This window comes from Cygnus olor, chromosome 20 (assembly GCF_009769625.2).
Source record: "Cygnus olor isolate bCygOlo1 chromosome 20, bCygOlo1.pri.v2, whole genome shotgun sequence".
NCBI lineage: Eukaryota > Metazoa > Chordata > Aves > Anseriformes > Anatidae > Cygnus > Cygnus olor.
The window spans coordinates 3,409,382-3,421,938 of NC_049188.1; the positions used below are offsets into that span (position 1 = coordinate 3,409,382).

The following is a 12,557-nucleotide window of genomic DNA, read 5'->3' on the forward strand; positions in this document are numbered from 1 at the left end:
GAAAAAACGGTGATGCTCCACTCCTTACAACACTGTATTACACAAGAGCATCCGGAATTCAGCCCATGATCTCATGTGGTGACTGGCCCCTCAATCAAGACTTTGCAGTACATGCTAAAACAAGTTTAAAAAACTACGTGTTTTTTTGTTTATTTTAAACAGAATAGGAGATGATGCATGCCCTTATCTGTCACCGAAAGAAGAGGAAGCTCAGCTGAAGAAATCCACAAGCAAAGGAGAGCCCCTGACAGGTAATAACAAAGCACAGCCAAGGTTGCTCAGCGGTGAGCGGTGTCTTTGCATGGAAGTCCTCTGCAGAGGTCGTGCCTTAACCAGAGCTCTCAATGGAGGGCGTTCGTGGGACAAGCACGTGTCCCAGCACGAAAGAAAATTAACAGAGGTGGGTTTTTTTGTTTGTTTGTTTGAATAACTTATACTTCTGCATTACTCAAAAGAGACAGCACTGTGTGGTGACCCTCACTTTTGCAATATCATTATCACAGACTAATTTGTCATAGCATACTAAAGCAAATAGTCTAGTATTATCCCATATAACAAAAGCTTTTCTGCTTCTGCCAAGGGCCATGTATTTTTGGGATTGAAGCAAACAACAAAGTTACCATGGATTTGGGCAGTGGTCTGAATTACTGTGGGACAAGAGCATGATAAATTTCACACGGACGCCAGCAACTTTCTCAAAAGGAAAGTTTCCAGTGTAATATACCAAACGTACAAGTGCCTCTTCCTGATGTTTTACCCCCAGAACTAAAAGGAAAGACAATCCCAATTGAAATGAAAATCCTTACACACAATCCTTACACACAAAACTTGCACCTTGAATGTTTTCTAAAATGTACCTAATAAAGAAAACAACCCAGCAGTCAAAGAAGCCAGAACAAGTGCTAAACAAAATGTACAAACTCTTTTGAAGTCAGTTACGCTGCATAACAGCAGTCTGTATAGCTTATGTATACACTGGATATAGGTAAGTGGATAGTGAAGCACGTGTACGCATGTCTAGGTAAATCATTATCCACACACCGGTGCTTCAAATGATTCTGTTGAAACAAAGGCACTAATTTGAGATAATTAGCACAGGACAAATTACCTTAACTGTCTGGTTCTCATTCATGCATTGTCACAGGCCAGAAGAAATGGTTATAGGACAGTATCTAAGAAGGTCAAGGGTGAGGTTCCTGTTTGTCTAATTATTACCAGCTCCTCGTTAATGTATGTAAAGGCACGCATACACAGTGCCCTCTCTGAATGTCCTGCAGCTGTACAGAGAGCGCACCACAGCACAACGTCTTGTGAGCAGCTAAAAAACACTGTCAGCTAAATCTGCCCAAACTTGGGCCAGTGGTTATGCATCTTAGGAACCCCATGCTTCTGGACAGGTCCAATGACTAGAGCGATTAGAACACATATACACATATACAAACAACCAAGACAGGAGACAGTACCTCTGTCAGCTCTAAACACCAGAGGATCCATCCATCTCACCCACTCCACAACTTGCCCATTTTGCACCATTAGGTGGGAGATAGAGGCCATTTAACTAACCCCACACATTTGATTTGATCCATGCTCAAGATCTTACAAAATGAGGAATTCCACATCTTATTGAACACTGGCACCACTGGGCCTTTGCCTTTAAAGCTGGTAATCACCTGGGTCAGCTCATGCCCGGCTGGATCGAGTCCTTACCTTCTTTTGAACCAGTGGTGACAGCAGCTGCAGTCGTCCCCGACGCTCGTCCCACTGGGCTGGAGTGCTTCCCTGCCCTGCCGGGGATTTTAAGTCCACTTGGCTTCAACATATTTGCTGCCTCCTGTATGTCAGACTAGTATCTCCAGGGTTTCAAATGCTGTCCTGGTATCTCCGTTCAGGCTTCTCGATGATGGACTTTCTCTTCCATCGTCACAGACCTGGGGGAAAAGAGAATAAAGAAATCAGAGAATGTGTGGGAGGGTATCCAACAGGCTTCCAGAAAACTGCAGCTCTGGTCACATCCCTGTGAGAATCACGCAAGTGAGCTGATTTTTTTTTCTTTTAATCCAAAGGGTGATAATTCCCTTTGTCTCCCACTTTAACACTGTGTTCTTTTCCTTAACCTTGCTGTCCCACTTTAACCCTGGAGACACAGATCAAAGCGGAAACCTCACAGAACCACTACAGAAGTATTTGAATTCTGCTTAGGATTCAAGTGACTAAAATTGTTGACTTGTTTTAGATTCTAGAGTCTCATCCATTAGCTAAGACCTAGTTCTGCTGCTCTGTAAAAGCAGCACCAGAGCCTCAAAGGCACCTTACAACTCCTTGACACCAGACCTTTGTTGCATGGCCCCCATTTTCACAAAACTTCAGGGCAGCCTTCCCAAACTGATAGGAGGAAGAGGGAAGAGGCCAGTGTTTGTGACTGGGCTTTCAGCTCCTTTCATTAAGGATAAATCTAAAACCTTGTTACAGAAAGTAAGGGTTTAGAAAACAAGCATTTCCCTATGCCATTCCCTTCCCGGTAAGCAAATGGAATAAGACCTCCAAATGCATGTAGCATTAACAAGCACACAGCTCCTCAAACAAAAAGTTGGGTGATGGAAAAAAAAAAAAAAAAGGAAAATAAAGGAAATGACTAGGCTGCTGAAAAATGAAAAAAAAAACCACATTCCTAAAAAGGATAAAGAAAAACAATCACAAAATTGAAACTATCAGCAAAAAGAAAGCTAAGGTTCTCTGACTAAGCAGGCTGGGATGCAGACAGAAGAAGGTGGCACAGAAAAGTGAGCTGAGGCAACATCAGAAGCAAAGGGAATTGCTAGGAGAGAGCACAGGGAGCAGCCCGAAGGCAGGGGACACCCAGGCCTGCTTCCTAGGCCAAGGAAGGAGGCAGGCCCATGCATGCAGCTTCTGAGAGAACTGACGTAGCAAAGACTTGCAGATGCTGCGAGGGGGGGACTGCAATAGCGGGGCCGGGAAGTGATTAAGGCATGAGTAAGGATTTCAGGGCAGGTCAGGTCTGAGTGAGGGGGTGCTGGCAGGGCTCCAAGGTAAGCTGCAGGCAGACACACAGGGGAGGAGAAACCACAAGGAGAATTCCAAAACTATTCCTGAGTGCTCACAAAACCGGAGACACCAAAGTGTTTTGGCAATAACAGTCATCTAGCAGCAGCTTAAAGAGACAAAGAAGGGGGAATCAGGAGTAGATAGACTGGGGAGGGAGCCTGTGTGAAAACCCAAGGGATCAGGCCCCATCTCTTCCCCACGCTCCCCATTATGGGTGTTCAAAACCTGGGGCAGCTTCAGGACTGCAACAACTTGGGAATATTCAGCCTACACAGCAATCACAGCTGCTTGGATGCCGAGAGGATCCAAACAGATCAGAACCAATGGCCAAGAGCAAGCAGCTCGTGTTAAGGAAGGCAGAAAGCAGCCTGCCTGCGACTGAGTCAGCCAGGCCAGGGCGCTGCCACAGAGCTGCACATGAGGCTGCAGTCCCCAGCTCTATTTAGTATGAAATAGGGAGATAAATAAGTAACAGAATCTGGAGGTGAGGAACTCTGATTGTTAGGAAGGGTGACGGGCTCTACCAAGAGATCTCGCCCACCTCCACCACCTCTGACTGAACGCATTGCTCTCTTCACAATATGGCCTCACCCCTGGTTTACACAGCTCACTGCCTCATAACCTTCCAGTTAACGGGGTTTGATGCCGTGCTTGGAGTAAGAAAGCTAGGAATGCTGCATCTCCCAAACAAAACTAGTGGCTAGTTGAATCCACAGACAGGAATATGGATGGAGGGAGGATAAGAGAACATGAGGGAAGGATAAAACAGCAGCAGGGAAGAATTTAGTCAGGAAAGTGAGACAGGAATAAAAAAATCTTAGTTTTTCCAGCCTTTTAGAGGAAGAGCCTTAATACATTAGTTTTGCAGCACACGAACTTTAGGGAGACAGTGAATTTAGCCTGTTCCTCTGTTCCACTCCTTTTCTATGAAGAGATGGGAGCTTGATTCACTTCATTCTCCCTCCATCCATCATTATCCCTGACATCCCTGATTATCCCAGCTGGCCACACAAGTCACCGGATATTGTTCTGCTCCTTCTCAGGATGACTGGATTTTATTTTTACGCAAGGGGGAGAGAAATAAGAGGAAGTGCATTCCCACGGCATGAAAAATTCCACCAGAAATGTTTAAGCAAACACATTTGCTTTCAACAGACTGATGCTGAAAAACAAATGAACTCCACAGGCTGTGAATTACACTACCCTCCGAGCAGAGAGCTTCTTTTATTCCACCATACAATCGCCACGATAGTGCACGTTCATACTCACTAGGGGCTCCGTGCCACACACCAAATTCAAGGAGCATCTGAAGCGCCAGCCTGCATCGCACCCAAGTGCCCTGGGCCTGGTTATGCTCACTGTGTGTCAGTTCAGACAGCGTCAGTTCGTAGGAGTCTGATGTGGGTTAAATGTGGGTTAACTCATACATCTAAAAGGTTTTCTTCCAATCTCCAGTAGCTGTAGCCAGGAAACAGGGTATATAGGGTATGAGGTACACCTGCACACTCACATTATCACACAGGGAAATGAGGATGGACATTTTCTAGTCTACACACACTGCTATGGACAGATACTCCCTCTCTGGCCCTAGTTCCCCCCCACAAACACACTTCTACATACAAATATATGAGCAGATTTTCAGGAAACTATGAAATCCGGGCATGGGGCTCTTCCAAATTATGCCATTAGCTCATCTTCACCACCCAGGGCAGCACTGCCCCCAGCCAGCCAAGTCCCACGTTAGCTCCCAAGCATGCGGTGCAGCTTTTGGGCTGCAGAAATATCCTAGGCCTGGGATGTAGGCCAGTACCTCCACAGGCCACTGTCCTGCTCCATTAGAGACAACAACGTGCTCAGAGCTCCTGGATTATATCCACAGCGTCCCCCTCTGTTAACAGTATCCTGAAAAATCTGCCTCCAGAGCAGATGCTGAGCACACGCAAAATGCACTGCTGCATGTGACATAAGCAACGAGCCATCTTTTCTTCCCTATTCCTTACATTACCTACACAGGCTGTAGGTTTACCATTCCAATATAACTTCACGGAAATGGGACTTTCTCCTGACACAAGGTTAAAAAAAAAAAAGGCCAACTGTTCCTGTGGATACTTCAGGGCCATCAGCTCAGCTTACTCTGTTTTGCTTCGTCCTCTTCGAAGATGAGGCGGACTACAAAGATCTTCTAGATCTGTGCTAGATTCTTCCTGCAATCTTTTCATACCAGGATGAATGGCTCTGTGTGTTCCCACAACCAAGAAAAACATCCCAGGAATGCACAATATGAAAGCCTGCTTCAAATGACCAAAACATTCTGTTCCCCATCCTTCCTTCAGAAAAGGGGACAGCCAAATCTGAGTCACCTAGGCTCAGATTCAAAATGGAGAACAGCTCTCAGCTAAGTACAGAAAGGCCTCAAGAAAATACCTTTCATGAGAAGTAATACATCTGGATACATAAAGTCTCCACAAAACGGGCCAGCATTAGGACAGCACACAAAAACAGAAAAGCAAGTGGAGGTTCTTAGACATCAACTACTCCTCAAACGGTATAGAGGAATAACAAAACGGGGTTGGAAGCCTTTGTCAGTTTTGGCAGCACAGTTTGTCCATAATTTTTCTCCTTCATCTATCCCTCCTACCCTCAACAAGGCACATGGATATCTCCTTGCCACATGCAATACCATTCAACTCAAGATGGGAAAACCAACAAAGCATGCCCCCAAACTCAATGCACTCCCTAAAAGGAAACCCTCATGGGTAAATGACAGCCTAAGGATCTGTTCACCTCGCCATATTGAATGAAACAACTGCAAAATGCAGGAACAAGTTTCCAGACACCTGGAATCCCTGGTTGGCCTGAATCCCATCCTGTGCCTGGTGCTTCCTTCTGGATGGATCCAGATGCCAGAAGTGTTTACCCACCATGAAACCCTAGGCAAGGCACAGGGACTCCGTTCTGAATGCAGGCCCATGTGGAGCTCAGCTGACTGTAGGTGAGCACTGCTCAAATAGATGAGTGTTTACAACATTTTGTAGAGAAATACGGAGTTGTTTTTTAATTAAATATGTGGCCAAAAGCCTAAGTGCCAAAATTTAGGTTTCTAATTTTCTAAATTTGTAAGATTTCATTTATTGCATGTGAATTTAAGTTTGCAGTCAGTCACGCAGACGCCTTGTCAGGACCATGACCTATAAAAAAGATAAAGTGCTTAGTTACCAGAGTGAAGGAAAGCAAGGTTGTCACATTGCATGGAGGGTTAACGACAGGCAAAGACAATGCAGAGCAGCAGTAGAACACTTTTGCTTAAAAACAATCTTGACTCATGCTCAATCCTGAATCAGAGTCTTAAAAGACAGCTATTTGGACAGAAAAAGGCTTGCATAATAACCTCTTCCTGTTTTTACCTACTCCCATCTAAGATATTTTGTGATGCAATTGTTTGTGCCCTCATTTAAAACACTAAGCCAGCTTTCCTCATATGCACACTGAGGATGAGGAACACCAGGGTTTTCACGTGCAGCCCTATGGGAGCACGTCTGCAAGTAGAGAGAACACAAGAAGAGTTTCAGCCATTTTCAGGGCTATTATAAATGATGGTGTGGCTGAATTTGCAGAGACTCTTACATTAATAACAAAGACAAAGATTGGAAAGTCCAGGAATTCTGCCTGCAGCTGCTCTGACAATGTAATAACAGCGACTCCATATGGAGAAATGGAAACTGTATTTTATGATTACAAGGTAAATCCCCATCTTCTACAGGAAGGAAAAACAATCCCACATGCTGCCACACAATGCGTAGCTGAGTCCAACAGCACTTTGGTTTGGACGCATCCTTTGCATGTACATTCAGGAGAATTAAACAAACGCAGGGACCTAATTTTTTACCCATGTTCTGGCTTAATATTTCAGAAGGAGTACAAAGCATTCAACAGCTTCTGGGTTTGATCACAGCGTTACTGGTTGTAGAAACCTTCAGCAACAGCCACTGTGAATGCTGAAAACAGTATTTGGAGCCCAACACACCCCTGAAAACCAACTGCTGGAGACAGATTGGGTCTGCTGATAACTGGAGGAGCTCTTCATGCACTCCAACAATAAGCACACAAGACAAAGGCAAAAAGCTTTCAGTGTCAGCTTGCATTCATTTATTAGACCTTATAAAAGAAACCTCTACTGGCCTAAAGGCACTGGTATCTTATATTAAGTTATATAAAGTTATTTTGTTTCTTGTTTCTGAGCATTTGGGTTGCATCCATTTCATGTTTTCACGCTTTTCTGCGCACTATTCTCCCGAGAAAAGTGAGATTCTCACGTAACAAAGCTCAAGCTCCTAGAGTCGTTACTCGAGGAGACGTTACTGCCCGGACTGTATGCCATAGGCAAGTACAGGTTAAGATTTGGTGCCCTAGGCTCATGACCCTGACAGCACTGGCCAGGCTGCAGAGACAGGCTGGGGATTTAAGAAGAGAATTTTGCCTTGAAAGCAAAATCCAAAGGCCAGACTTAAACCATTCACTCTTCTGCAAAAAGGACAGGAAATGAATCCAGTCAACATAAAGATGATGATCTGATAAAGCCAAAGTGCAGCTTTGCTAGTAGGGAAAAAGCTTATGCTGAGAAGAAAGGGCAATTTTTATCTTTTAATTCCTTAAGATGTTCCATCTGATCCAAGGTAATCATCCCATCCCTTCTCACTTCCCTGATTAGTTACTCTTCTGACAAGCAATCAGCAAACTATTTCTGAAGCACATGTCAGATTAGGATTAAATCCTTTCATTTAATTGAGGCACTGAGGAAATAAGAGACCCTCATTCTTAATTAAGGTCAGACTCCTCTCCCAAGAAAACATTTCCTTCTCCCTTAGAGGAAACAGGCAGAGTACTTCAGGAACAAAATTAGTGTACTGCCATCAGTTACACACCAGGAAAAACCAAGGGATCCCGGTACCCTCTGCCAGCCACCAGTTTTTCTACTTACACTTTAAGAACTCACATAGGTTCCTCATCCAGAGAGCTCTGCTGTCGCTACGCAGTTTCCCTTACATCTCCCGAAGATTAACCTCTAAAAAAGCCTGTGTTGAGTTTTCTTCCTCACTCAAATTTTATAATAATTAGCACGGAACGCAAAGGGAAAGCCTAGAGGCCTTCTATTTAAAGCCTTAAAACCAGTTCTAACCATTAGGATAGACTCATCCTATGATTTAGGTATAAAACAAAGGCTGTTAAAAGGAAGAACATACAAAAGCACCCCACTGCATTCTGTAACTAAAAACCACAATGTAAAACCTGAGGCAAAGTGGGAGAAAACAAAGGACCTTGAAGGAAGGCATCCTAAACAAAGTGGGGAGTAATTATGGGCTTGCTGATGAGCTCACACTCCCCACGCTGGCAAAACGCCTACTGAAGAGTGATACTGTAGATAGCAACAATTCTGTATTAATTGCAGAGCAAAACTCTCCCTAATTTATGGGAAAAATCTCAGGGAAGGGCTTGGAACTAAAGGAGTTTCTGCTCCCTGGCATTAAGCCCTGGAGGCAGGGGACAGTGTCCCTGCAGAAATAAACAGGGGCATGACACCAAAATTGCACAGCTCCCATGGGAAGGGAACAGAAGAGACACGGAGATTTCAGAACTGTTACCCTCCAAGGACGGACTTGGTAACAGAGCCATTCAGATTTGATCCAGTGGCTACTCTACTCGATGGAAAGGTTCCTATGAAATTCGAGGGGCAGCATCAAAATCCAAGTTCTCTATGCACAGGCAGTGTTATCTGTCATAAGCAGTGTCTGGGAGAAAAAAAGAAGACAAAACCAGAAGAGCAGACAGCGCAAGAAAGGCAATGACACGTGATAAACATATTCCATTATAATGGCTTGGTATTTTACCACTGGAGAAACCATTTTGGCCATTAAATATGAGCCCTACTGTAACTCAGCCCTGCCACGCACCCTTCGCGAAGCTGCAGAAGGAGCTGAACTTTTGGAATTTCCTGGCTGATGAGTCCTTGATTTAATGCAGCATTAAAGTTCACCCTGGCACTTCATCTGTTATTCACAGGAACTCAACTTTACACACAGAGTTTGATTTGTGCACTTCAGTAATCTAACCTCTGCCCAGGACTTTGATTATGAAACAAAACCAGGACCAGGTCTCTCCCTCCTAGATTTCTCACCCCCTTTTTTTTTTTTTTATGACCTGCACCTGCAAGCAAGGCTTTTTTTTTTTTTGCAGGCCAGCCCTGGTTTGTACAGTGCAACTAAAAGGCTGGCGCAACAAAGAGCTGAAAATAGAAAGCAGCTAGTCTTGCTAGTTCCTTCTTTTTCTGTGCACATTGAAGTTCTTTAAAACTAGAAATTTTGTCTTCCTTTTCATCGTGGTGTTATGACAGCCTGTCTGATTGCAGCGTAGCTGTACCAGTTTTGACCAAATTATCGGCAAGTTTAAAGAAAACAGAGAAAACAGGAGCAGAGCACAACATTTCTGGTGTGACAGACAGTATTTCCCTTGGGACACACCATGCTTACCACCAAATACCCCGCTGTGCTCCACTGATGCTGCCCGAGATGTTCATATTCCCCCACAAACACACCTCAAGTGCTGTAGGAAGAGGCATGGCGTTAATGCAGTGACACATTTAACGCACTTGGGTATGCAGAGGAGACCTGGTTGTTGTAGCAAGAACAAGAGCAAAGCCCTGCCGCAGGGCACTGCTTCTGTAGGTGCAACATTTGTTATGGAAGCCCTCCCAGAAGAGCCCCAAAAAGCAAAAATTGGCCCTGTCAATACACAGGGCGGTGAAACTTCAGGCAGGGATGAAAGCTGGGAAGAGCCTAACTTGCAACTGCTGCAAGTCCTTTCCTTTAGTTATGAAGCTACCTTACAAGGTTTTCATTCCAGCAGTTCTGTGGCATTAGTTTTAGTCTTTGCTGGCTGGATTTTGGTAGGCCAGACTTATTCGAGCCTACTTTCTGTCCATGTACCTGCTCTGCCCTCTGTGCAACACTGACTGTCCCAATGCAACCAAAAGGTTGCATTTCAAGAGGTCCTGAGATGACACTCACCATTTCCTCATTCATCTCTGCAGACCTGCTCTAAACCTGCATCACTTGAAGTCAGTCTGTTATAAACACAGGCACCCAAAATGCAGTCTGCATCCCAGATGTCTCACCAGGCCTCGGACAGTCTCTGTGCCAAATACTGAAAGCTAACCTCCTTCCTTCAAACAAAGCAACTGCTCCCAAAAGCAGGAGGAGTAACTAACCCATCCTCACACCGTGACCCTTGACAGTAAGCTGACACAGCAGGAGGCGTGATAGAAATGAAATACAAAGCACTGTCTGATGGACGAAATGCAGCACTGACAGCCAGGACTCCCCTTTTCTTCTGCCAGAGGGGTTAGCAGGCTCCTTAAAATACAAGGGGTGACAACAACAGTACCAACCTCATAACCAGAAGAGCTACACCACTGATACGTATCAAGGGATACGAAGTCACCAAAGATGCTACGGAGGAGCCAAACTCTTCTTTCTCTCTGGAGCACCAAGGCTCTGTGTAAGCCCCATCCCTTCCACCTGTACTCGAGCATCCTGCTTGCCATCAAGCATTCCCGCTCTCCATCGCTGCGTAGTTCCCTGCAGCACCCTCCTCCTCCTCACCAGCCCACACTCAGCCTCCCCCTGAAGGAGCTGACCCCTGGCCACATGCACTAATTGTTGCTTTCACCTAAGCCTCTACAAATACTGCAGCTTCCCTGCACCACAGCTGACACCAACACAGCTACACAACTCCCCCCATAACCAGTGGTGGAGACAGGGAGGCCAGTAACCTATAAAGTTTGCATTTGGCCAGTATGCATTAGTCTGAGTTTCCTTCTTTACCACCCAGAACCCCAGTACAAAGGCACTGAGAAGAGCTAGGAGTTAGACAGCTCACAAACTTCTTAACACAAACGGAAACACATCTCTTATTCAAACTGCGGCCCTGTTAATGACCTAAAATCATAATCACTTTGGCAAGTTGGATCAAGTAGCATCCTTATCAGTCACGTTACACTATCACCTTCTGCCTTGTGGTTCCTTTCACCTGCACCTTGCGATTTGCCTCGCAGAGGCAGTCACTTTGTATTGTACCACGTGCAGAGAAGGAGATCCTACAGCTCAATGCCTTTGGGCACTGAGCCACACACACGAGCCACAGCAGTGCCATAGGATGGCTACCTGTACCAGAGGAGGTTAGAGACTGTTTCTAGGGTGAAACAAGACGACACCAGCCTACATACAACCTACATACATCCTACAACCTATGGGTTGTTTACATACCGCAGGTGTCGTTAATCTCTCCTCTAACGCAAGCAAGACCACAAGCATGATTTTCCAAGGAGGCCAAGATATAATCTTATCTAGCCAAGCAAGCACAGAGCAGTTGCAGGCAACAGCCTGAGTACGCTGTAATGCGGAGCGCTGTCTCGATGTCTCTAACGCAGACCGGTCCGGTTTCAAACAAAAAGGAAGATCAAAAACTGAGCTGTCACCTCTTCTAGCAAAGGCAATACATAAGTTTCCAGCACCCTAGGGCAGAAACTATCATAGCATTTCACAAACCCAAACCATATGATGACCCAAAAGCACCCATCTGACTGACATTGCCACGTTAGCGTGCTGGAAGCGCGCCCACACCTTCCTACTGCTGAGCCAATGTGTTGGGGGATTCAGAGATAACGGGGGGAGAGGGAAGAAACATGCTTGCAAATGCTTCAGATGCATCAAGATTAAGCTCACAGGAGGCATTGCCATTGCCAGTATCATTTACTGGAACACATACACATTTAAATATAGATTTCTTTCCTATGTAACAGATTCAGCAAGTTCAAAAAGCTCCTTCATATATCCCAGTAAAAGCCTACGTAAATAGACATGTAAAAGATGAACTGGATAAGGGAAAACATCACCTTCCCGTCTCAGCAGCGCACTCCACACAAGCCTGCCCTTTCAGCAGACATTTGAGCAGCCTCTTGCAAGAGGCCACGAGCAGTCACACAAGAGCTCTAACTCCAGCAATCCAGCGGCCTTTGCTCCTTCAGTCTATTATACGTGCTCCAGGTTGCAAACGCAAGAAACAGACTATGCTTTCCATATCTTCTTTCAAGTACAGACCTAGTTTCTTATTCCAGATTTAGATGCTCATAACACCAAACGTTATATTCCTCCACAGAGCAAATAAACTGCCACATTGCGGTGGTTTAATCTTGTGGATTCAGAGATGTCTCTTCCTCCACGGTCCTGGTCAAGGTGTTTCCCATAATGCTTCAATGGGAATACGTAGGCAGTGCAGCCCTACAAAGCAGTACAACTCCATCTCATATTAGGCACCTGGGCTCTGGGAAGTACTGACAGCATGGGGCTAAGCAGGCTCACTTGAGCAGAAGACACGATGAAGTACAAAAAGGCAGAAACATCCCATCATTCCAGGCTGGGAAATACTTCTTCTGCCCTATT

At 45.2% G+C, this 12,557-nt stretch overlaps 1 protein-coding gene across 15 annotated transcripts in view; it reads right to left on the bottom strand.

Annotated features, from left to right (window-relative positions):
- Positions 1 to 12,557, bottom strand: part of CLIP2 (CAP-Gly domain containing linker protein 2) — an 80,510-nt gene that overhangs the window by 62,380 nt on the left and 5,573 nt on the right. For 13 of the 15 annotated variants that reach the window (XM_040532890.1, XM_040532886.1, XM_040532896.1 and 10 more), the window contains exon 2: positions 1,708 to 1,928. In XM_040532890.1, coding sequence (XP_040388824.1) covers positions 1,708 to 1,819 — 112 coding nt within the window. In that variant the 5' untranslated portion in view covers positions 1,820 to 1,928. Of the gene's footprint in view, positions 1 to 1,707; positions 1,929 to 4,332; positions 5,232 to 12,557 lie in introns of those variants that run through there. The other 2 variants (XM_040532892.1, XM_040532884.1) reach the window with 1 other exon arrangement.